The sequence below is a fragment of the Typopeltis vanoorti genome, chromosome 16 (assembly GCF_054136105.1).
Source record: "Typopeltis vanoorti isolate ZY-2024b chromosome 16, IOZ_Tvanoo_1.0, whole genome shotgun sequence".
Taxonomy (NCBI): Eukaryota; Metazoa; Arthropoda; class Arachnida; order Uropygi; family Thelyphonidae; genus Typopeltis; species Typopeltis vanoorti.
The window spans coordinates 22,829,880-22,857,151 of NC_143564.1; the positions used below are offsets into that span (position 1 = coordinate 22,829,880).

At 34.9% G+C, this 27,272-nt stretch overlaps 1 protein-coding gene across 1 annotated transcript in view; it reads right to left on the reverse strand.

Annotated features, from left to right (window-relative positions):
• LOC150097890 (sodium/potassium-transporting ATPase subunit alpha-like) overlaps window positions 1–16,116 on the reverse strand; it is a 397,473-nt gene extending 381,357 nt beyond the window's left edge. The window contains exons 1-2 of the mRNA XM_090406625.1: window positions 16,111–16,116; window positions 15,761–15,904 (exon numbers count right to left, since the gene is read on the reverse strand). Coding sequence (XP_090262751.1) covers window positions 15,761–15,904; window positions 16,111–16,116 — 150 coding nt within the window. The remainder of the gene's footprint in view (window positions 1–15,760; window positions 15,905–16,110) is intronic.
• Between the last annotated feature and the right edge of the window lie 11,156 nt (window positions 16,117–27,272).

The window sequence follows — 27,272 nt, forward strand, 5'->3', positions numbered from 1 at the left end:
CATTATTTTTGATAGATAGCATGGCTGTACTAAAGCCAAACTTTAAATATACCACTATGCATACACATTGGTATATTTAGATATCATCTGGAAATAATGAACATAACCAGGATGGTAGAGATGGCAAGTAAGACAATCACAAGCCTTCCTGACCATATGGACCATTTCACCACTCTTCAACCAACCATCTGTTGGGTTCAGATACCACTGTAGATGGATGTTTGTGAACATCTTTAAGGGGGATCATTTTCATTGTTTAGTGTGAGACCACCACCCTGTTTAATGGAGGCATGAAGTGGTTTAAGAAAAGTACCTTGTTTGGTCTCTCTAGACCAGGGGAATCAGATTATCTCACCTTTGCATATCCACAGTACCAAACTGTACAAGTTTTATCTTTCATGAGTGGAATTCACATTAAAAAAAAAGTGAAAATTATATGTGAATTTAATTATATCAGTAATCACTCATTTCAGTGGGAGATGAGGAGGAGAAGAAGAGAGAGATCATAATTGATAAACATACTTATCTACAGATGGATTAAGAACCTAAGGCTTCGTGGATAAGAGATGTCTAAGTTGGAGTAGAATCTCTGACTTTACTCATGCAGTTTCCTTGCCAGTGTAGAAATGCCATTTGCCACTGGAAAGAGGGGTAAGTATAATAATAATAATTATCATTATTATACTTATTTATAACTTAATAGATTTTTATGACATTAAATTATATTATTATTAACATCTCAAATGTGTGAATGAAACTGACTAGCTAAAGTAACTGCACAGTCAACAGTTCTACTCCAACAAATATATACATAGGCTAAATAATGTAAAAGAAATAAAAACTACTCATTAACATTTTTACTGGGGAAAGAACTTCAGATTATGGAACATGTAAACAGTCAAGTTATTACTGTTCTGCTCCAACTAATAAATGCTTGTATAAATAATGTGATGAAAAACTCTATATTTAGGTTTTTTTCTGAGGAAAGGTGGAGAGGATGGGGAGGGGGGGGTTGAGTTGTGGTAATGCATAAGCAGTAGAAAACAAATTAAATTAGGATCTTACCTTACAATTTACTTGATATCAGATTTAGCTTTATGCTCAGTAAGCTACAATTTAGAATCTCACAGTGATATGAAAAGGATCTAAATTTAGACAGAATATGGCTAAAGATTTATTTCAAACCACAGTTAAAAAGTACTGCACAGAAAAACTGCAAGTTCAAATATGAAGCTGGTTAGCACAGCATTGGATTTTTAAAATTTAGAATTGTGATCCATTATATTTTATGAAGACAAGTTGCCAATAACTATAGGAATCTATATCCATGCAATATGACTTGAATTATTATTATTAACACCAGACCTCCATGGAGTCAAAAGACTCATCTCAGGAGGCACACACAGTTACACACAAACCACACCAAACTATGCTTTAAACTTATTCAATGTATCTGCATTCACCACAATGTCAAGCAACACACTGCACTCACCCACCTCTTCTCTATGAAAAGACCTGCTCCTTATGCCCCTGCTCACACCTCCCTTATACAGCTACCAAAGATGTCCCCTTGCTCTACCCCTGCCTTCAGCAGCATTGTATGAATTTTTTTTCTTCTCTACATTAACCTGTTAAAACCCTTTACCAACTTAAATGTATCAATCATATTCCCCCCTCTTCCTCATATTCACAAGGATTTGCAAACTGCATTTCTTCAATCTGTCTTTATATCCAACATTCCAAAGACCAGTTACCACATTTTTATGAAAACTGGACTGGTAGTGATTTTTTGCATTCACAATTAATTTGATTAGGTTTTAGATGTTAAACAGTATAACATTCTAATGCTTTCAACATAACATGATATATTGGATTGTAAGCATGGCATGACATATAATATCTCACAATAGAATGCACTGATAATTTTTAAGAGGCAGTCAGGTTACTCTACATTTGTGGACCAACAGCTCACTAAATTTGCAGACCAGAGTAGACTCATCACATTCCCACACTGATTATAACTTTTTTTTTTTTACAAAGAAGTAAAAAAGTTTGTACTCTGTCTTCTTCTTTTCTAAATGTAAGTGCAATATTATAATATTACTATATATAATTTATTATGCAAACCACCAAAAAACGAAATATCAGCTTAATGATTTGATTTCCATATTTCATCACAAAAACATCATTAGTGATAGGAAGGTAGAATACATGCAGACAACACCAAGGAAATAGAAATGGTTAGGGGAGACTAAAGTCCACTATAGTTCCACTGCATAAAGCAGTCTCTAAAATAGAAACAGCAAATTATAGGCCAATTAGTATCTTAGGAATGATCATTAAGGTACTGGAGAAGTTGATAAAAGATTTTCAGGACTGGGTAGACAGGAATATGAAATGATACTTTAGATGAACAGCATGGTTTCATGTGTGAAAGATAAGTCTTGCTTGGTAATTTCCTTACTTTTTTTTATAATAAAGTAATAATTGAATTGTAGAGAGGAAATGGCCACTCAGTAATACTGCTGGACTTTGCAGTAAAGTTCAACAAAGGCATTTGACAGGATACCACATGGAACTCTGTTTCATAAATTGAATCAAATGAAGACTGATAAGAAGCCAGTGATTTAGATAAGAAGTCATGTATGGAGTGGTTGAGTCTAGGAGAAGTTGAGTGACTAGTGTTGTACCACAGAGCTCGGTACCTGGTCAGCTGCTATTTTATTTGTACATCGATGATACAGGAAATGGTTTTGATGGGAAATATTCTACTATTATTCTTCCTGTAAAGCTAGGAAGAGCAATAGTCAATGAAGATGGTATATGACTTAAATAGAACTGGCAGTAGAGGCAAAGGATAATGGTTACTAGTTTAACATAACCAAGAATAAGGTCATATCATATACTTTGGGATGAATAAATTGCAAGCTGTGCACTACAATGATGGAAATGAACTGCAGAAAAATGTTAAGAGTAGGGATTTTGGGTTGGAGTTCGGGGAGTAATGGTGGACAGGGAGTTAAAATTGAGAGGGCATATTGCAAAGGTGACCAAAACAACACATTAGATTATGTGGTTGTTTTAACCCCACTAACAAGCAGGGATAGGGAGGTAATTCCCCTTTCTAAGGCTTTACTAAAGTCACATCTGGCCTACTGCATGGATACCTGGATTCCATAGAGAAATGGTAGAGAGAATTCAGAGGTAAATGACCAATAATGTGGCAGGTCAATGGAATGCTTCCTGTGAAATCTGTGGGCTTCAAAGACTAGCTGATATTCAAATAAGAGGGGACATGACAGAAACATTCAAGTCATTAAAGAGGTAAGATTGACACCAAAGTTTTTTTTTCAATACATGACATGAAGGGAGAGAACAAAGGATCACCTGCAGAAAATGTATACAAATATAGCTAGCAAGGGTACTAAGACACTAGGGGTTGCTAGAGATGGTTGTCAGTGCTGTGTTGGTGAATGAGTTCAAGAAGGAGTATCATAAGTACTGAGTGAACAATGGTTAGCATAGGTCTCCTGCAATGAGTCACTGACTTCATGGAGATGCCAGAGAAATATTACTTATAATCATATAAAAGTTCTAAGATGAGTGGACATATTCTACAGGTGCTAGATAGTAGTCTCAGTTGTTGAGTGGCCTTAAAATTAGTTTCCCACTTTTTTTTTGGGGGGGGGGGAGGGAATTTCACACATCCACCTTTATTAAGATTAGAGATGGTTTTGTGTTAATTATAAAACCTGATGCAATAATTAGGAATATGATACTGTTTGCAAATGATATAAATTGAGAACTCGAGGGATGAATCTAATATTATGTTTTTCTAGGAGAATTTGAATGGTTAAATCCTCCTAGAAAACCAAAATTGGTTGTATGAGCATGCAAGGTCTACCAATTCAATAGAATTACAAAGTGTGAGATTTTGAAATATTTGACAGGCAAGGATGGATTGCTATGTACAACTAGTACAGACATACTAGTTGTACAACTAGTAGACATGTATTAAAGGGGATGAAGGAGATAAGAGACCTGTGGGTGATGGAAAACAAACACCAAAATTCAGGAGTCAGAAATATACTGGAACTGTTAGGCCAACACAATGGATTACAACAGCAATATGGACATAGATATCTAGAAATAAACAGGGACAGTCAAATATCAGGCTAATATGGACTATTATATGTAGATTTAGTCACCTGGTGTTTGAGAGGGTGAGGATTTTGGAAAGGATATGAGGAAGAGTAACTAAGGTAGTGTCAGGATTCTGTATGTTGGTCATAAAGAACAGATTGTAGGAATGCTATCTGCAGAGTTTAGTGGATAAGAGATAGAGTGATATGAATGAGATGTATAAAAATGGTGAAAGGGAAACAGAGGAAGCAAAATAAAAGGCTGTCTATGGAAGTTCAAGAGCAATTAAAGTCAATGAATTCAAGACCTAATTTGATAAGTATTGTGTTTAATAAAAGGATCTCCCAAGATGAGTCTTGACTCCACGTAGGTCTGGTGGTGATGACTTTGGTTCCAAGTCTAACCTCCACTTCCTTTGCATTGTCTCCATGAATGTTACCATCTGAACACTATACTTCTGATAATATCACTATGGCAGAGACAAAATATTAGTATCGTTAAACTAATGTTTTATAGACATTCCTCAGTCTTATTTCCATTAAATAATAATGAGTTATGTCCAATCCTGCATATAAGCCTGTATACATGTTTATTGTATATAACATTAAAAGTCATACACAGTAAATGTTAAAGCCAATAAACATAGCACTACTTACCAACAGGAAACATATACAGTATATGTTCCTGAAATTGAAACACATCATGCTAATCAAACTCAGTATATCTTGTTTATTATACTTTTTCTCTTTTATCCAATACTACAGGATTTCATATAGCTTGCAATTTTTTACTATCTTTGATTATTATTATTTACTAGAATTTCACCTGACCTTACCACACAAATTTCAATTCATTTCAAAGCTCTTGAATAACATGAACTGATAATTTGAAGTTTGAAATTCATATATCAGGATGATAGGACAATGTTTAAAGATGACTCAACATCATATCAACACAAACAGAATTATTTTCTGTGCAAATTCTGTTAATAACCTATACGGATGAACATAATAAATAAACTATAAAAATGTCAAATTTCAACCTTTTTTTTTTTTTTTGGTGATTAGGAAGTATCCTATTTTTGACACATATAGATACTATTTAAGATATTTATTATGATATATAGGAAATCTTTCTATATAAAATAAAAAAATCAACATTTTATATTTTTAAAATTAATACTGAACATTTTAAAATATATTAGACCCAAGCTGTCAAACAATGCCTATAGAAAATTAGTTTTTGCAGAAGAATGAACAATATTTTTGGTAACTATTAAAGAAATGGTGCCTATAAACTTACCTGAAAACAAACTGGTTGATGGATATACTTTACATTTATGTAAACAACAACTCTCTAAGCTATATCTGTAAATGCTATGGCGCTGACTGTTTCACAAAAAGACTTAAATTCCATTTTCTCACTAAATATTTGGTTGTGAGATTTATTTTTTTCTCACAAGAATTTTATCAACTAACTGAAATGTAAGTAGACATTTAAATTTAAAAAAAAATTCAGCCTCTTTCCAATGATCCACCCTCTACTGCATTAGACTAAACAAACTCACTGATGGTGTTGAGATGAAGAAACCAAAAATCTCTCATTATCAAAGTTACAAAGCTTCTCTGTAATTTGCTAATATCCTTCACAGGTAGATCCTCATCTTTCATCAAAAGCAGTTTCTATTTTAAAAAAAAAATCTCAAAGATTCATCTTATCCCAAATGACTCTCTTAAATTTCAAATATGCAATGTTTTCATATAATAGTCATAAAACAAACTACTATTGAAGCAATAAAGAGTATTTTATATTCTAATAACTTATATGATATTTTTATATGATACTCTTAAAGGATACTTATATGATAACACAATGAGTCTTTGACTTCATGGGGGTGTTAGGATAATAATGATAATAATAATATGAATTAATTTGTATTAGCAAAATATTAATTATTCTTTTAATTTTTTTATTTACATGTAAGAGCCAACCAGTCAAGAACAATTAATGATAATGCTACCGCCATAATAAAAATTCTGTGCATTACAGTACAGTGTCTTACTATTATAGCATCAATTGACTTACAAAGTATTCTTGTGAAAACATAATTTTCGTATTTAAAGTCTAAGGACATGTGCTACTAAAATTGTTTTGCAACATTATTAATGAAGAATATAAAACCATATTAGGACACAGCACAATACATTGATTATCTTCATTGCCTACTATGAAAAGAGCAATAATTAATTTTTAAAGTACTCAAATCAGTTATTTCTTCCATCAATAAACACCTAAGTGTATGCATTTTTTAAAAATCTGCTTTCCCTTATATTAAATTCATTCCTTACATGAAAATAATTTTTATCTAATTCAGAGAACTGAATGACAAAACACATTGGCATTTCAAATAAGTGCACAGATTGAAATCTTTACTGACAAAATTAAAATGAAACACAATTAATAATATTTACCAGTCAATTTTGAAGAGTTATTGCATAATATGATTAATGATAGTTATCTAACAGAATCACAATTTAGGTTGTATGTCACAGTTTAAGTTTTATGTAGATAAATTCTATAATACAGCAATATAATGCATTCACGAATAAGCTTATTCTTTCAAACTATTTAATTCTGTCCCCTGGGCAGCAGCAAATAAAATGGTAGAACAGAAAAATGTCACTATTAGCTTAAAAACTATAAATTCAGTATCCACATTAGCACAAGTCATGGAACCCGATAATTTAATTATGTTATTCTACTACTTGAAAAACTATACTGAACAAAAAATTACATTTTGGAACATCAGTGACTGCCGGAAAGAAATTTTCCAACACTTAAATTAGTAGAAAGAGATTTCTCTTTAGTTACTTTATTAATGAAGCAAGGAAAAAAAGTGACTATATATTGACATCAGTGATAATTGTCAAAATCTATTTCAAAGGAATGAAATATTGATTTTCATGAGTCTATGTGTAAGGAAAAAACAATATTAAAAAAAAAAAAAAGATAAATTTTTCCGAAAAGGATATAACATACAAGAACACACCATCAGTATCAGCTACTGCAACAAAATTCCAACAGAAACTTATGTGACTTCAAGTGTGTAACAAGCAGTAGTGAGGTACTTGTTATGTATTTTACCTCAAGTTTCACTTTTTTATTACTAAAAAATGCCTTTATTTATTTATTTTTAGACAATCTATCTCAGATTTGACGGAAGAGGACTTAGCTCCTTGATCTGTTCCATACATTCTCAATGGGGTTTAGATCCAGGCTTTGTAATGGCCAGAAAAGATGGCAGAAGTCCTATTGCGCTCACTGAACCACTGCTGAACAATTCTTGTGCATTGTCGTCCATGAAACAACTATTACCTGCTGGATCAAAAGTAAACACTGCAGGATGGACTCTATTGGCAACAATGTTCAGATATTCCTTGGAAGGCCTCCAACCTTCCAGCAATATCAGGAGACCCATTCTGTAGCAACATAAAATGTCCTACACCATGACACCACCTCCAGAACCTCAAGCTATATTTAGAAGGCAAGAGCTGTGTTCGCTGCTTCCTGGGATCCCACCAAACTCTCTGTCCACTTTATGTGCAAAACAAGGTGTACTGTGACTCGTCGGACCATGACTTTTTTTTCCAGTCTTAAGGTGTTCTCGACACCACAGTAGACAACCTTTCTGGTTTCTGCAAAGAAATCAGACAAGACCAATCCTCTTCAATTCCCTGTGCACAGTTCAGTAAGATATGGATTGAGAACCTTCATTACATGCTTTAGTCAATTGCTGCACAAAAGAAGTTTTTTTTTTGTTTGTCCATACAAGCCTTCTCAGATGACAGTGATCTCATTCCTGACAGACTGTCTTAGGACCACAGTTACATCTAAGTAATTTTGATTATTTTTTCACTGATTAAACACCTGCGATATCTCACCTATTTAGAAACCAGTCAGCTCTGCTGTTTTCAAAATCAGAGAGGGACAATCACAATAAGCTCTTTATTGAATTCCGAAATATCCTTTGTTTTTCCGATTGTGATCAATACCACTGATGATTACTGACCAGCAGCATTCCTAAATAGTTGCCTGGAACAAATGGTGATGCACATGACAAGTATTTTGCATATACACTGCATAAGTGACATTTACGTACATCTGCATAAAGGTTCCTAAACAGTGGCTGATATGTACAGAAGCTATATAAAAGTGTGGTAAATAAGGGTGCAAGGTGTAGATGTAGATTTTTGCATGGAGTGGTGACTGATAGGAATATATTATCAGAATGTATAGTGAATGTAGGGAGTGTAAATGACTTCAAGGTTCCATATGACAGATGTTGCTAGTTAAGTGGGTCTCCCATAGTGAGTCTGCTTACTCTGGAGATTTTAGTGTAATAATAATAATAGTAATAAAAATCCTGTAAATATGGATGACTCTGTATTTCTGTTGTTCCAGCTTAGGCTAAACATAACTACTACAGGCCATCAAATACTTTGGCAACAAACAAAAATGTCATATTGATCATAACAGTTTTACAAGAAAATTTAAAGAAGTTTTGGAAATGCTCAAGATCCCTACACAATGCAATAAAAATCAGGGCTTAATTTTACATCAAGTATGGTCTGCTTTCATCAAAAATTTAACTGCCATGAACCTAGGAACACACGTGATACCAGAGAATGTGATAACAACAACTAGCAATGTTCCAACAAGCATGCAATAATGAATTTACTGTTTGTATTCTGGTTTATCAAATATATTATTATTATGTGACACCTCCATATGTAACAGTTCTGAAGTTATCAAAACATCTAATATGTGTAATTAATTGTTAATAGGCTCCTGATGTGTAAAATGTTTCTGTACCAGTACCCCTAATGACAAGTTTTGTAAGTCATAAGACTTACGAAAATTGTCAGGTTTTAATAGCTTATTTTTATTAAGAAATAATTTTTTTTAATAAAAAATTTTAATAAATAAGCAATTTTATTTAAAAAAAAAATGCTTATTTACATCATAGTGTGGTCTCAATACCGAAAACTTCCCACAGACTGCTAAACCACAGAAACTTACATTTGCATTAAGTGTAACATTATTTGTTGATTTTTTTTTTTTTTTCTATTGGAGCAGACATGTGATGCACATCTGAATTTCCAATTCAAAGGAAACTCAATAACACAAACATGGTTTTCACTCTTCGATACGTGATGATTGTTTAGTTTACAAATCATACCCCATGGCATATAATTTGTCATAATGTTTTTAATATGTTGCCATTTGATGCATGTTCAAATAAATCACAGGATGATAGCAAATGGCACTTTCTTATTGTACTTTTATTAGCTGATAGTAGAAACATTGTTTAGGTGCAATTTTTATCAAAGAACTTTATAATTTCTTTATGGAGATACTTTAAGGTTACAGGTATCTATTTTATTTGGGCTTAAAAACAATCGTATACTTGCTTACCACCGTTTAGATAAAAGGGAGTCAAAAAAACCTATAGAAGTTCCAACCTTTGTGGCTATGTATAGTTAATTATCATTGTAAAGTAAACTACATATTTTATTCCACAGCTGTATTATTATTATTATCATCTTTAGACCTTTATGGAGTCAAAGATTCATTGTGAGAGGTCCCCATGTCACATCTCATTACAATGTGACTTATGCATTCCAATCTCTTACTACTCTCCACACAAAGAATCTTCTTCTCACTTCCTTGCTCTCATTCCACTTATACAGTTTCTAGAGATGGCCAGTTTCCAGAGATTTTCTTTTGCTCACTTACTCCTCATTATCTAATGTCTCAATCACTCTATGTGAGTAAGAGGATGGACTCCTTGTGCATCCTGTCATTCACCACCACACCTCTATTAATCAAATCTCCATACACCACCACTTGCAAGTCATTCATTACCTTTTTCATATGGCCATCATTCATTCCAGCCTTCTTCAATCGTCCACACACACACACACACACACACACACACACACACATACAATTCCTTTCATATGCTTCATCTCTTGTTCCATCTTCAGCAACACTGCTTTCAAATTTTTCATTATTACTATTTCACTATTCTAGAATCTTAACAAACAAAGATTTACATTTGAATGAGGAAATAACATCTTTCTAAAAAAAAAAAACACACGGGTATAATCTACAATTTATTGAGACTAATGGCACTCATCATTATTATTCAAAAACACACACTTTCGTTTCATGTTCTTCCTTCTTTAACTAACAAAAACCTGTTCAAGACTTGTGGGTGTTTCATACTACTTATGAAACACAAAAACACAAGTACTTATCTATTTTTGCTATTTTTAAAATATTTTAAAATTGTTAATCCAATTTAAGAATCTAAAAACAAAATATAATACAGCAAAAATTAACAAGAAATGTTATTATTATTATTATTATTACCACGGGCTACTCCAGGAGTCCTTAGACTCATCGAGGGAGGCCCTAAACATCATGTTCACACAGCTGTTCAACATTCTCACAGTATCTATCATACCTTGCCTTGAATTCGCTCACTGTCATAGCACCCACAACAGACTCTGGCAGCTTATTCCACTCATTTACCACTCTAAAAGTAAAGAACCCAGCTCTAACACCCCTGCTAACCACGCTCTTGCCCAGCTTCCATGGGTGTCCCCTAGTTCTCCCACCACCAGTCCTGATCTCAAAAATATCATCTGAATTAATCCTGTAGAATCCTTTTAGCAATTTGAATGTCTCAATCATATCTCCCCTTTTCCGCCTATCAACTAGTTTCTGCAACCCACAAATCTTCAACCTGTTCTCATATGGTTCATTCCATAGACCTGCGATCATCTTAGTCACTCGCTTCTGGATCCTCTCAACCTCCTCCCCATCAAGAAGGAACCGAGGTGACCAAATCTGGGCACAGTAGTCGAGATGAGGTCTTATCAGGGCTCAGTACAGAGGTACAATAACTTGTTTTTCTCTGCTCGTCAAGGTATTTTTCAACAACCAAGTGAGTTGATGAGCTGATTTAGCTACTTTCGCAATGTGCCCCCTAAACTTCATCTCCCTATCCACCAACACTCCCAAGTCCCTGGCCTCATCAATCTCTTGGAGTACAGTTCCACCAATGTGGTATACGGCTGCTAATCTTTTCACTCCGAAATGCATAACCTTACATTTTGTCACATTAAATTGACATCCATTCTCCTTAGTCCAGAACTCCAATCTATCTAAGTCATCTTGCAAGACTTTGACATCTTCTGCATTCACTATTGCCCTATCCAACTTTGCATCATCAGCGAACAAATGAACTGTCCCACTTAGACCCTTCCCTATATCGTTAATGAACAGATTAAACAGCAGTGGTGCAAGAACAGAACCCTGTGGCACACCACTAGTCACAGGCCGTTTTTTGGACTCTACTCCTGAATAAACTACTCTTTGATATCTCTCCATCAACCACCCAGCTATCCATCTCACCAACCCTATATCCATTCCCATATGTTGTAGTTTACGAATTAGAATTCCATGTGGTATCCTGTCAAACGCCTTTGCCAGGTCCAGCAGTATCACTGTAAACCCATTTCCCTTATCCAGTTCAGCCGTCACCTTGTTATAAAACTTGAGCAAGTTACTGAGACATGATCTACCCTTCACAAAACCATGCTGTCCTCTGTACAGTATCTCATTTTCATCAATCCATTCCTGTATTTTTCCCTTGACTACTTTCTCCAAAACCTTGACAACGACTCCTGATATGCTGATCGGTCGGTAATTTGCAACCATAGTCTTGGATCCTCCTTTATGCAGTGAAACTATTTTCCCCTCTTTCCATGCCTTCGGGACTAAGCCAGACCTGAGACTCAGATTAAACAACATGGTCAAGGGCACTGATAATTCATTAGCCGCTTCATGCAAGACCCGTGCTGGTATACCATCCAATCCCACTGATGTATTCACATTAAGGTTCTGTAATAGACTATTCACCTCCACTTCATTCATCACAATTCCCATATAAACTAATGATTCCTTCATTTTTTCAATGTCACCACCTGGATGATATACTTTTGCAAAGTGCGCGCTCAGTAACTCCACTATATCGACTGGTTCAGTGAACTCTTTACCATCGTCATTCCTTAAAATCATTTTGCCATGTACAGTTTTTTTTTTGCTTGCAGCATATTGAAAGAACTGTTTGGGATTCTCTTTTGCTTGCATAGCTAGTTTCCTTTCATAATCGGCTTTTGCTGTTTTTACCACACTCGTTATCCTTCTGGCCTGTACTTTATACCGTTCGTGTGCCCGCAGGTCACCCCTTTCTTTAAATTCCCTCCATAGTTGTTTCTTTTTTTGCAGCTCAAGCTTAATGGTGTTATTCATCCATTTAACCCCTCCTTGTTTCACTATTCAGACCTTAGGTATACAATCAGCCATAACCTCCTGTAAATGCTCTTTTGATCACTTCCCATGCTCTATCGACGTCCAGCCCTTGCAGTTGTACATGCCATGGCACTGATCCAAGCAATCTCCTAAGCTTGTCATACTTGCCAGCACGGTAATTCCACATATACCCTGTCTTAATCACAAATTTCACACCTTTAGCCACCTCCTAGGTCAAGACCTTATGATCACTCTCACCAATAGGTGGCAACATGGTCATATTCATTACAGTCAAATTCTCAGATACTATTACCAGGTCAAGCACTCTCACACCCCTATTATTTTCAATTACATGCTGTTTCAAATAGTTATCCCTTAATAATTGAATAAAATCCATTTCCTTCCTCACATGTGTCCTCTCCTCCTTCCAATCAATGTTACCATAGTTGAAATCCCCCATAATAATTACCCTCCTTCCACTCATTTCATCAATTTGTTTATGCATACCATCTCCACCATCTATTCCATCACCTGGTCTATAGCAGCACCCAACTGTATATTTTATTCTGCCAGTATCAATCTCACACCAAATAGCCTCAAATGAGCTCCTTTCACTATCCTGCACTACTTCAATTCTCCTTGGCTGCAGTTCATCAGCTATCATCAATAACACCCCTCCCCCAATTTTATTCTCTCTGTCCCTCCTAAACATACTATAACCTACACATTCTATCCCACTAACTATATCATCTTCCGTCAGCCATGTTTCACTAATGCCAATAACCTGTGGCCAGGAAGAGCCAATCAAGGCCAAAAATTCTTCCTTCTTGTTCCTAATACTCCGCATTAGTATACATGAATTGCAGTGTTCCCTTTGTCCCACCCCTATCTTGATGCGTTATTCTAAATATCCCATTCCCATTTTTTGTCCTTATTGCTGGCTCAGGTACATTATATACATTTTTACACTCAACTGTCTCACTGATGTCTGGATATCCACTTCCCCCCCCTCCTTGGTAGTTCTAGTTTTCCTTGTTCTGCACATCCATTTTCACTTCATTCAGCAACACTTTTTCCAGTCTCCGCACACTAAGTCCATTCAAATGCAGGCCATCCATCTTGTATAAGTCCTTTCGCCCATCAAACTCATTTCACACGTCCACAAATTCCACACCACACCGTCCGCATAACCTGCGCATAATATCATTTGCGATTATGGCCCTCCTTCTAAACTCCTCTCTGTCATACCGCGGTAACAGACTCACCATTCTAACTCTGTCACTCTTTTCTTTCGCTACCTTTAACAATACTTTCAAGTCCTCTCTCATAAAAAATTTATCACCTTTCAATTCATTCGTACCAGCCACAATTGTTATTTCTTTCACCCTCTGTTTTTGCACTCTAATGCTCTCACTTACATCCTTAAATTTCGTACCCGGTAAGTACGATTTAGTTACACTCCCATCTATTACTCCTCTTAATAACGAGTCACCATACAACACTCTCTCCTTCATTTTGGAAACTCGCCCACGCTGTTTATTTACGTTGGCTGGAAAGAGTTTTGCAGGTGCTCTAATTGCCGCTGCGCATCTTGTATCACTGCGCGCAGCCTAGCGATCTCACTTCCTACAAATGATTCCTCACTTTTTTTATCATTGAAACCATTTTCTCTTTCTGTATAATTGCTCTCACTCTTTCTTAGATCACCGCTCACATTGCCATCTTGTACACCGCAATTCCCTATCGAGCCACTATTTTCACTCGCATTCTGGCTTTCTTCAACCATAACTGTCTCACAACCTGACACATACTTCTGTTGTTGATTCACCATAAAAGACTATTAATATTACACAATTATAGTGGCATGCATTTGACATCAAAATGTACTGTATATCTAATCTGGATACTCTTTTTGAACAGATCTCATTAAAACAGAACTTCAAAATAACACAATAGTTAAAATGAAATAAGTGAATTTTTTCTGTTATTTATTATGAGTACCTTTACGGTTAGCATTTTTAGGAACATTCCTTAGAAAGCAAGAATTAAAATCACAACACAGGAATAACAGATCATTAAATAATGTTGCATGCAAAGCACTAGGGTGACATTTTATAAACTAGCAGATTTTATTATTATTATTAATCTCAGATCCCATGGAGTCAAAGAATTATCATGGAAAGTCCTTCTGTCATACACACAGTTCATCACACATCACAATCAGGTAATGTATTCCAATTTACCACTCACTATACTAAAAATCTTTTTCTCACTCATTTGCTCACACCCTCCTTATACACTTTCAGGGAGGGCTTCTTGTTTTTCCCCCATTTCCCACCATTCTATGAAAAACCTCAATGATAATCTTATAATAATCCCTTACAAACTATTATGTATCTATCATATCAACACTTATCTTCCTATCAACTAAATTCTCTAAATTACATTTTCTCAACCGTTCTTCATACTCAACATTCCAGAGTATCAAAAACCACTTAGTCAATCACCTTTGGACATTTTCTAATATCTCTTCATCCTTCTCTAAACCAGGTGACCAAATCTGTGCAGAGTAGTCCGTATGTGGCTTAATCATTACAATGGGACCAGAACCTCTTTATTTCTTCTACAAATAGTGTATTCCACATCACTGCTAGAATTCGATGCGCTTCTTGTTTGAGCTCCTCACAATTTTGTGAATGTGTCCTCTAAGTTTTAGATTCCTATCCACCATCATGATAAGAAACACTATGATATACATTATGATAAGAAACTAACAATAAAACTTTAAAATGCAGAAACTTAAATCTATCTACATTTCTGAAATAAAATTATGGTTTCTATATCAGTACATTCTGCATATTCCTGGAGAGGATATAAGAAATGAAGATTGTGAAAAAATTGACTAAAAATCTTATGAATTCTCTGTGACTGATTTCTCAAGTCTTGCTAACAAATGATGTAGTAATAGTGTGATTCAGTGTATTTTATTAAATTATGTTGCATTTTTAAAATTTCTAGTTTTATTTATTCATTTTATTATCAGTTCTAGATTTTTAACTTCTGGTGTTTGTATACTTTCAGATCAGGATTCACTACCTGTACACAAAAACTATATAACAACAATAAATTTACACAATGATTTTTTCAAAGAACTTTATAATTTCTTTATGGAGGTACTTTAAGGCTACAGGCATCTATTTTACTTGGGCTTAAAAACAATTGTATACTTGCTTACCATCGATACTTCTTGTTTGAGCTCATCCAAATCGGCTTTCTTTTTCTTCCCTTTAAGTAACGTCCTACGCCTTTTTGGTTTGCTTTTCTCATCATTTGGGGCATTAGGTGTAACGGCTGTACGATAACTATCTGACCTTCCATACTAGCAAACAGAATTAAAGAAAGAAAAATTTCAACAAAGAAGGCAACATTCAATATATTATAGCAAACAAGTAATATAGCCAAACTATTATTACTATTATTATTATTAATAACAAACTGTATGTTATTATTAATACAATAAATAGACACAATGCAAGTTGAGGTCCCATGCTTGAGCAGCAATATATCCATCACATAAATACTAACTTTCATTCTAGCCAGATATTACATTTTCCCATACTCCATATAAAACTACTTCCACTTCCTTCTTAACTACATCTTTACTAACCCCAGAGAGAGAGAGTCATTTGCTTTTTGCATTTATATGAATGCAAAAGAATAAATTTTAACTCCAAAATTAAAGACCTCCCAGATGAGTCTTTGACTCCATGAGGTCTTGGGTAATAATAATAATAATAATAAATTGTTAATGAGCTACTGACAGTGAGGATGATCATGAGGTACTTGTTTGGGAAGTGGTGAAACAAGGAAACGATACTGCCCCAAAAAAGATATACACTCGGGTCTCTTTTTATACATATCTTTTTTATGCAGATTTGAAGTTATGTGATGCATAATTTCAAGATACGAGGCCTTTCAGCAGTTCTGCGCATGTCAACAGAAGGAGAATCCATTCCGATAATAGGGTAATCCAGCATTTCCCAAACTTTTTCTATGACGGAACACTTCACAAATCCTTTTCATGGAACACCTTGGTTATTTTGTAATGTATTAATTAATAATTAATCATTAATTTAGCTGATTTTTTATTATTAATTAATAATTGATCAATTAATAAAGGATAGTTAACCAGGTTTTTAAAAAGGAATGCACTTCATAATGTGAAGATAACAGGTGAGGTTGCAGTAGCAGATGAAGAAGCAGCCAAACATTTTCAAGAGAAGTTAGCCAAAATGATTGAAGATGGTGGACATTGTCCCAATCAATGTTTAATGCTGACAAAACAGGATTGTTTTGGAAGAAAATGCCTAGTCAAACTTACATCGCAAAGTCTGAGAAAAAAGCAAGTGGGTTTAAAGCAAGCAAAGATCGAGTAACGTTGTCACTTTGTAGCAATACAACCGGAGATCGAATGTTGAAACCCCTCCTAGTAAATCGATTTCTAAGACCACGTGCTCTAAAAGGCAAAGATCTAAAACAGCTGCCAGTACATTGGATGGCTAATACAAAGGCCTGGGTAACAACTGCTGTATTTACTGAATGATTCAATAATTGCTTTGTACCAGAAGTGGAAACATATATAAAGCAAAAATTTTAAATTTTCAATTTTAAAGTTTTATTAATTGTTGACAATGCACCAAGTCATCTGCATTTAGAACATCCAACTGGGCAGGTAGTGTTTTTTACACCCAATACAACAAGCATTATTCAGCCATTAGATCAAAGCATAATTGCTACTTTTAAAAAATATTACGTTAAGCACACTTTTCAATTTATATTGGATAAACTAGAAAATGAATCATTAACAAAAACTGATGTTTGGAAAAAAATTTCTATTTTGGATTGCTTAAATCATGTTGCATCTGCTATCGCTAAAATAAGATCACTTAAATGCCTGCTGGAAAGCAGCTTGGCCTGGATGTGTTGCAAGCAGTGCAACCATGCAAGCATCTATATTATCAGCTGAAATCATTACTTTGGCACATAAAATTGGTGGAGAAGGTTTTGATACATTTAGCCAGAACGATGTAGACGAATTGCTTGTGGATAATGGCTTTAAGTGACAATGATATTATTGGATATTGATTAACTTTAGATATCGCCGAAGATCCAGAAAACGATAGTGAAGCAGAAGAAAAACCTGTCCACCTCACTGCAAATATAATTCGAGGTCTTGAACTGTGCAATAAATTGGAAAATCATTTTCTTGATAATGACACAAATTCTGAATGAGCCTTTAAATTCCAACATGAGCTGAAGAAATGTATGTCTGGATATCGCAAGCTGTATAAAAAATTAGTGAAATCATCGCAAAGTTTAATCACTGATTACATTGTCAGAAGAAAAAAATCAGCAGAGAACGAGGGTGAAGCTAATTCTGTTTGTGAAGAACCATTGCCTTTACCATACAGATCTGATGCACTGACTATCTCTTCTGGTGATGAAAATGATTTTGCACCAGTTCGCAAACATTGCTGAATATTGTCTAATAGCGACGATAATTCTGATGACAAAATGCAAAATAAAAATTGTTACTTTTCAATAAAATTAAATGAATAAAGCTTTAAACAATAGGCATTCTTATTTTCCTGAATTTTCATAAACTTTTTTATGCGATTTTAAGTTTATTTTAATTCATTGCTTTGGTTTCATGCGGCTTTAGAAAATTATGGAACGTATCCCTAATTTTTTAATGTAAGTTAGGCCTTTTTATGCACACTTTTTTATATGCGGTTTTCTGTGGAACATATCTACCGCATAAAAAGAGACCCGACTGTATATGGAAGTATAAGGTGAGCGATTATTATAGGAAGCTCCGTAGTCAACTAGAATCAATACATTGGGTAGATGAGTTGTGCAGAAAAGATGTGAACAGTGCATGGAAATTCATAAAGCAGTATCTGACACCAGGGATGAATAACTGCATTCCAAGGGTTAGGCGAGTAAATAGAAGAGGACTGAAATAGATGAACAGTGAAATCAAGCAACATGTGTTGGAAAAGAAAAAGTTGTGGAGGAGGTACAAGAGAGTTGGAGGCAATATCATATGCATGAAGAGTATAAACTGCAAGCTAGGAAGGTGAAAAGGAAAGAGGGGCTGTAACCACAACCTCCCTTCCCTCCTCTTTCAGAGCAGCAATTACTCAAGATCTATCACCATTTCATATATCTGGGGCACATGCAAAAAATTGACAAAAATCCTAAGGAAATACAACCTTACAACCACTTACAGACCACAGAAAATTGGCATCCCTTATCCATTCCACCAAAGATCAGCCACATTCCATAGACCTACCAGGCCCCTTGCAGTTGCAAACTGTCCTACTATGAATTAAAGATACCAAGAAATTCAGGCATGACAGCCAATATCAGAATTTCTGAACACAAGGACTACATCTGGTTCCACCAATACAGCCACTCAAGACTTGCTAACCATGCTTTGGATACCACCACAGGATATGCTGAAAGAAGGCCATTCTATTACACCACAACAAATACAAATATGAAAGGCTGTTCCTTGAATCTACCTCAGCCCTGAAAAACTCCTAACCTCAACAAATTTGGAGACATGAGACTGCCCCAAATTTGGGAAGCATTAATCCTCGGTTCTTCAGCCCAATGGCCAAGATTATCTAATTTAGCTCACTAAATTAGGTAATCTTGGCCATTGGGCTGAAGAACTGAGGATTAATACTTCCCAAATTTGGGAAGCATTAATCCCATTTAGAACTCCATTAACACCATTTAGAACTCTAGGCCTGATTTTGATTGCCTTTCTTCAGCCTCGTTTGCCCAGTGTTAGTACCTGCATGCACATATTGTTGTTTTTTGTAATCCCTGTTGATGGCAATGTAATGTTACTGAAATATAGAAAAGTATTAATTAAAGTTTTTATAATTAATATTTAGGTATACATTGTTATTTCTTGAAAAATTATTTATCATCTAGTATTGAAAGACAACCAAGTAATGCTACAGATAAGAAGGAAAAACAGAGGCTCTGTAAAAGATCTCTTGGTAACTTAAGTGAGATAACATTCAAAGCCAGTTGTCAGGGATCAGAGATCCAATGTCATTATTATTTGAAGATAGTAGGAAAATAATGTTGGATGGTAGGAATTTAAGTGGATGTTATCAGTGCCAACTCATCCACAAACTCAGTGTTATGTTTGTCAACTAAGTGTGCATCATACCATAACTTGAGTTTGTTCCATGTATACAGAATACAGAGACAGCTCATGTATCACTGTGTGATAATCCTAAATTTAAGAGGGTGCAATCTGCAATAACAGAGACATCCCATGAGGGATGTTTGTTATTCCATATCCCATGAGGGTTCATGTCATGGTCATACATTAGCTCCAGTCACTTATCCTTTTCTACCAATGCTGGATTATTCAACACTCAGTCTTTCCTCAGAGTATCAAGTTCTAGTGAGAATGCACAAGCTTTAGTTCCTTGCTCTATAGCATCCAAGGCATTTGAACTATGTAATATTACACAGGATATAACTGACATCCAACTTAGTGCCTTGTCATTTGATGGGAACCCTCTTGTATCACCTGTTGCTTGTTCTTCATTGTGCTCATAGTTCTATGATAAAGGCTGATATATATGGATTGATTACTATACCTGGTTCTAGTGAACATCAGTTCAATAAGCAGCAACCTCAGTCACTGGTACCACTAAGGTACTGATTTCTATGTTGGCAGAGAGAAGGAAGAATCATTGGCACTTGATCACAAATCAGTTCTAATGATTGATCACAAATTAGTTATAATCTAGGTTGAAGAGGAGTGGTGTGCCAGTTAACTGTTCATCAAGTACTGACTGTGATGATTTTTTAACTTTTACTAAAGATCACAATTCATGTAATTAGGGTGTTTGCCATTCTTTTCTGGCACTAAAATGTCAACTTCATGTACTGCAAGGGGAATTTGAGGTGCTCAGTAAGGAGATAGAGGGAATGAAAAGCGGCACTAGGGTCTTTGCCACCCGCATGCAATTTCCGCAAGCGCTCCTGTAATGATCCGAGCGTGTGTGGTTCTTTTACGATAATAAAAATTTAAATTATTTGAAATTTCTTAAATAAATTTTGACAGAACAGCCACACGTTGTTTCGCTAAATGTAACAAACTGGGGGTGTTGACTAGGCAGGATAATCATTAAAAACCCGAATATTCAAAAAATTCTCAAACGTTATTCTCAAAAGTTAAAGCAAATTTTGATAAAGCCACTTCACTTTAATCGTTGAATATAATGATACAGGAATTATAGTCTTCTCACCGACCCAAATCGCTAACAAAATTAAAATGAATTTTAATTAAAGTTAAAATTTATTTGAACTAAAGTTTAAAAAATTCTTGCATTTCACTAAATTAGTAAGTTGTAAAAATTTTTTAATAATTTTTATAAGTGGAACTATCTTTTAGGAAAATCAAAGAAACTCAAGATAGATGAGAAAATAAGAAAAGAATTCAGAAATAATAATTAGAACATTTTATTAATATTAATATAAGTATTCAAAAAATAAAATCTTTACATAACAACAAATAAATTAAATTACATAAATATACTTGAAATTTTTTTATTAAAATTTTAGGGATCTTGATTTCATATTCACCAAATTAGAAATAATGGTCTTAACATCTAATTCCGCACATACATCATTTTCAATAGCTATTAACACCAAACTAACAAGCCTTTTGTGTGACATACTTGTTCTTAAGTAAGTTTTAATCAATTTCAACTTGGAAAAGGAACATTCACTGCTCGCCACACTAACAGGTAAGGTTAATAGTATTCTTAAAGCAACTGAAAAGTTAGGGAAAGATAAATTATTGGACACAATAAAATTAAGAATATCGAAAGGGTTATGAATATTTAAATTATCCTTTCGAAAAATATCCCGGAAAGCACATAACTCGTCATAATAGTACTATTGCATTTACATCTTTATTGTCACCGTCCATCAAGAGAATCTCTAAATCGTCACAATTTTTTTGTAAATCTTCGTTATTAATTTATAGTAATCAATACAATAAATTGAAATTATCATATGTTTTTAGTTGTTCAAAACGTTCTACTAAGGAACACATTGCAAAGTCTAGAAGTGTATAAAACATATTCACTCTAAATCTATCTTCTGGCAATTGTGGCATTTTGTCATGATGCTCATGGTCAAATTGTCGTGTCTTCTTTCGTCGTCGAACTTCCGTACCAGTTTTAAATTCTTATTCTCCATCCACCTCTTCACTCAGTTCTTTTGCCTTTTTTAGAACTTCTTAAAAGTTGTATCTGATCGATACTCTTGTAAGAATATTTTTAAGTTTTTGATAGATTCTAAAGCAAGTGTAATGTTCATATTTTTGTCTTGAAGCATTTTACTCATAGGCTTTATTCTGTAAAGTAAACCATGCCAAATTATAAGAGAACAAATAAATTTTTAGTCCCTCATTTTCGCACATAATGTTTGTGCTTCATACTGAGTTTCTTTATTAAAATTTTCATTATTTAAAATTTCAAAAAGTGCATCGTAAATTTCTCCTAACTGATATCATAGAGGGCGGATTGAATTAATTTTACTTTCCCATCGCGTCTCTGATGGCTGTTTCAATGTTAAATTTTTTACGAACTTTAAAAGGATTGCCCAACGTTTGTAAGAGAATGAAAAGAAATTATATATTTCTTGATTAATTGCAAAGAAACTAATTGTATCTGCATTCACTTTGGCTGCATCGTTAATGATTAAATTTAGAGTATGAGCAGCAAATGGCACGTAAAAAGCTCGAGGATTTTTGTTCAAAAGCAAATTTTGGAGCCCATATTTTTTCCCTTTCATATTTGCCCCATTGTCATACCCTTGACCTCGTATGTCTTCATTGGGAATATTCCATTTTTCCAGTTGTTCCACTATTGTTACACATAAACCACGTCCTGTGGAATCTGATATATCTGCAAAACCTAAAACGTTTTCCGTGATCGTGACAATTCCATTGTCACAGGAAATAAAGCAAATAATAATGATCATTTGTTCTGATTTACTTGCATCAGGTGTGGAGTCTAAAATTCTGGAATAATATTTAGATTTTCGAATTGATCATAAAATTGTATCCCTGATTGCATTACTTAAAGTTTCCAATATTTCATTTTGACTGTCTTTACTCAAATAGTGTACTATTGTTTCCTTGTAGGGCCCTTTCAGCATGATTTTCCATAACGGGATCAAACTTCGCAAACAGTTCGACTAATTTTAAAAAATTGCCGTTATTCCTTTCGTATAATTTATCAGATGATCCGTGAAAAGCTAAATTTTGGCTACCAAGGAATTTTATAATTTCAATCAAGCGTTCTAAAACACTCGTCCAATGTTTCTTTTCCATTTCATACATGCTTTGAGTCTGGCAATCAATAGTAGTTTTGTTTTTTAAATTTTTATCAAGTTCCTTCCATTTTAAGAAATTTTTCATGTGAGCTAAACTATTCTCATGTCTACGCAAAGTTGTACTTACATTTCCCCAATCGTTATAACCTTCTACAAGACTACTTGATTCAGTAGGTGCAAAAAGTTTGCAACAAAAGTAAAAAAACAGAATTTAAAGTTTCAGAATAAATGAGCCATGTTCTTGGCATGAGAGCCCCGTTTTCCATTTTTCTATTAAAATAGTGTTGCCAAATTCATGACCATATGTATCTCTGGGATATATTATATTTTTCTTTTGAACAGGCCCCATTGTATTTAAAAAACTCGGAATTTTTCATCAATATTTCCCCATTCACCTGGATCTTCTAAATTTACAGAGACTAACAATGTGTTAGTTACATTGTCAACTACAACTAAATCTTCTCCTAACTGTTTTTCACTTAAATCCTGCATCTTGTTATCTTGTTCAACAGTTGTAATAGTACTTTCATTCAAACTGGATGATGGTCACGGTTCATCAACTTTGATTTCTGATGTATCGAGTTGGTTACAATCTGCATCAGAATATTTTAATATTTTAACAAATTTATTAAGAGCCCCAGTTTGTTTCTTAATATCTGCTTCTTTTGCAGCATGACACTTACGATTTTGTGCACCAGATAACTTTTTTTAAAATTTTTGATTCCATTTCTATTTTAAACCCACAAGAAATTATTACACAACACGACACAGAGACGAAACAATAGTCCGCACTGCACTGTCAGTAGCCTATTGAGATGCAATCTGTTATAAATCTACTGTTGCTATCCTGTCATTACTGTGACATTGTAAAATTTTATTATTATTTTAACTTTGTATACTCATAATTTCTATTAAGTACTTGGGATGTCTTTTTCCTTTACTTTATACTTTATTAATGTAGCTGTGCACGCTTTCTCTCACTCTCAGAATCTGTCTTGTTTATATTATTACGTGCTATGTTTACAAGAAAGTCAAATAACATTTATTTACATTACTATGAAATGTAAACGAATTTAAACATTAGGGAGATTGCTTTCTCTATCCTTCTATAAAAACTCTTTAGTAAAATTTAGAACCTTTTTTCTTCAACTTTAAAATACTTTCTTTAACACAAAACGTTATTTACTCTCAGTTTACAAATTTTACTTATTAAACTCCAAGCTTACTAGCAAAGAGGTTACCTGAATCTTTCTGTTAAGTTATCTTTACAAATTTGATATCAACTTCTAACATGCCAACTGATTCTCTTAAGGACACTTCTTAACCTTATTAAACATTAAACATATATCTTAAAAGTTTTTCTAATACAACTATAAGAGGAATTATATAAAAGTTTTGAACTTACAAAGGCTCTCTATCTCACAATTAGTCAAATGTCTTTCACTAAAAGTTCTATGGCAATTCTTTCATCTCAGATCTTCATCTGGAATTTTGGCTTATGCTATATCAATTGGGAATGTAGCGGGACTCATATAGTTCCGGAAAAATGCTATTCTCCCACGGCGAAAAGAAAAACTTACGAGCCAAGGTACTTCGGGAAATTTGGCTCCCCTTTTCTCCTCTACTTGGGTTTGCCGAAAATGCCTGGATGACTGCCATCTCAAGTAGCTTGAATTGCTGCCTCTAAGAAACTGAAAATGCGGCCCACAAGAAAAATGAAACTGTTGTCAACTCTCAATCAGGATCCCTCTGGACTGGAAACTTTTCTCTTCTACTGCGTTTGGGACTTCTCCTTTCAGCAATTTGAAAGCCCTATCTGTGGCCTAGAAATCGTTTCTCCCTAGCAACGTCTCGAACCGAGAAGCTCTTTTCTGGAAGCGGAAAACTCCTCTCTCATCCAACGTCTGGATCTGGGATGCTCTCTGACAATGTCTGGAACCGAGCGGCTCTGTCTCTCTTCAGCAATGTCTGGGAGCAGGCAGCTTTAGCAATGTCTGGAACTGAGCTGCCTCCTCTTTGACAGCATCTAGAACTGGGCAGCCTCTCCTGTCTCTCTCTCTGGACGTCTCTGGAACCGGGCCCCTCTACTTCTGCAGCAATCTCTGGATCCGTGCAGCCCCTTCTGTTTGCTTCAGTCCCTTTTTATTATACCTCCTCTGAGACCTTGCATGAAGTTTGGCAACCCCCAAAGAATCAGTATGATTCTTTCATCTTAAGCTTCAAGTTTGGCACACCTTTTGTTCTCCTCCGCTTTCTTTTAATTGTAAGTTGCCGGCCATCGGAAAGTTGTTTGAACCTTGCTGACTGACTTAGCAGATGTTTACACTTAGAGCCTGCAAGCCTTTCTCATACAAACAAATATTAATAACAATCTTTCTAATGCCGCCCTGTAGCTCTATTACATGCAGCTTCGGCGATATAAACATTGCCTTTGTTTTTAACACTGTAACATATTCTTATTAAAGCAGTATATACAGTTAACTTCCAGAGTGTTATTTACAATAACATCTAAAACAAACTATACAGAGACAAACAAAGTTTCTTTTTACAATATTCACAAGGGACTTAACCTAAGTAAACAATCGAATTTGGAATATTTAAGCTACAATCTAGTTTTTACAGTACCATATGACTGGTTACGTAGCAACAAATGTTTTGTACGAAAATTTGTTTCTGCGCATAAAAACCGTTCACCGTTTCTTAGATTCTGGAGGCAAGCATTTAGCCTGCTCTCACTGCAAAATTGTAAACAGACGGCAATATAGAATTTTTAAAAAATTTTTATTCGGTGTATCCGGCCTTATTTATTTTAATATTGATCATTCTAAGAATTTTTTGTTTTTATGATAAAAATTTTGTTTCTTAAAAATGAACTTATGACCCGTGCGTCGGCGCCCCCTTCGTAGCGCCGCCCGCTTGCTCTGCATGTCCTCTTCCGCTGGCCCTGATAGCACCATTTCGCCAACACAGCAGGTATCTCTAATTCAACTGCTCATGAGTGTATTACCCTTAATTGGTTCAAAGTAGCGTTCCCAATCATTGAAATCCATTGAATATGCACATCAGACAAGGCTGGTGTTAACGAGATTTTACGTATTTCATCTTAAAAAATGTCTATTCCTAGCAAATGAATTTGTATATTTATATTCAAATAAATATTATTTGAATAATAAACATATAGCGATATTTACCCACGTAAACTCGCGAGAAGTGTGACAAGAAACGCGTCTCACTTAAAAACACTGACAAATTAGTTCGCTCTGTGAGTGCGAGCAGCAGTAATGGCAGCGACGAGAGTGCAACATATGGTCACTGGCGAAACGCACATTTGGCCCGAAAGCGGCCACATACACAATACGCAAATGAATGTGCATGAATGCGTCACACACTACTACACAGATTTTCATGATTCTGTCCTCAGCTCGCTGTAGTTGTCGACCCCTGAGCTGCATGATCGCCAGTGGTTAAATTCTATACGAATAAGCTTCGGCGCCCTTAAAGTCCTAATTTACGCTCATGTGCAGACCTACACTTTACCGTGTACGCATTCGGAACCGAGATCCTTATTCCTGGGGGGTATCCTATGACTGTAGCCTGTGTGTTCACGGAGTCATTTACCTGCTTATGGAATGAAAACCCCCAGAAAAACTGGGGAAAAGACCCTGCTGCCCACGCCCGGCTAACTTGGCTATGGCTGAAGAAGATCCTCGCACGTCGTCGACGGGAATCGAACCTAAGACACTTCTTAGAACCCAGGCATATGGTTGCGAAGCGCATAGCCACTAGGCTAACCGTGCAGACACCCTTAAAGTAAGGATCATAAATGTGAGCCTATTGCTAGATTGTCACAACTTTTTTTTTTTTTTTAATTTTATTCATTTATTTATTCTGGTGGAGTTAAAGCCATCAGGTCTTCTCTTCCTCACCACCAGAAACATTAAATACAAATAAAAAATTACAAATTAATATCATACTTCTAACTTGATAAGTTATCAAGCAACACCACAAAATGATTTGTTGTCGTAACATCTTTCATTGAATCATGCACAGCCAGTTCTAAGCGATGATTTATACAGTGGCATGTTAAAATTGTAGGAAAATCTTCTTTCGTCAATGTTGCAAAACCTGCTCGTTTCCCTAACATAACCGAGGCCCCATCCAATACATAATCCAACCAGAATTTCCTGCAGGATTTATTTTTTCAGACCGTGCTTTTCAAGACAATTCATAAGTGTGTTCATAATGTCCATTGCTTTGGAGCTTTCTAATTGAATTAAATCGAAGAATAGTGTTGTAACATCACC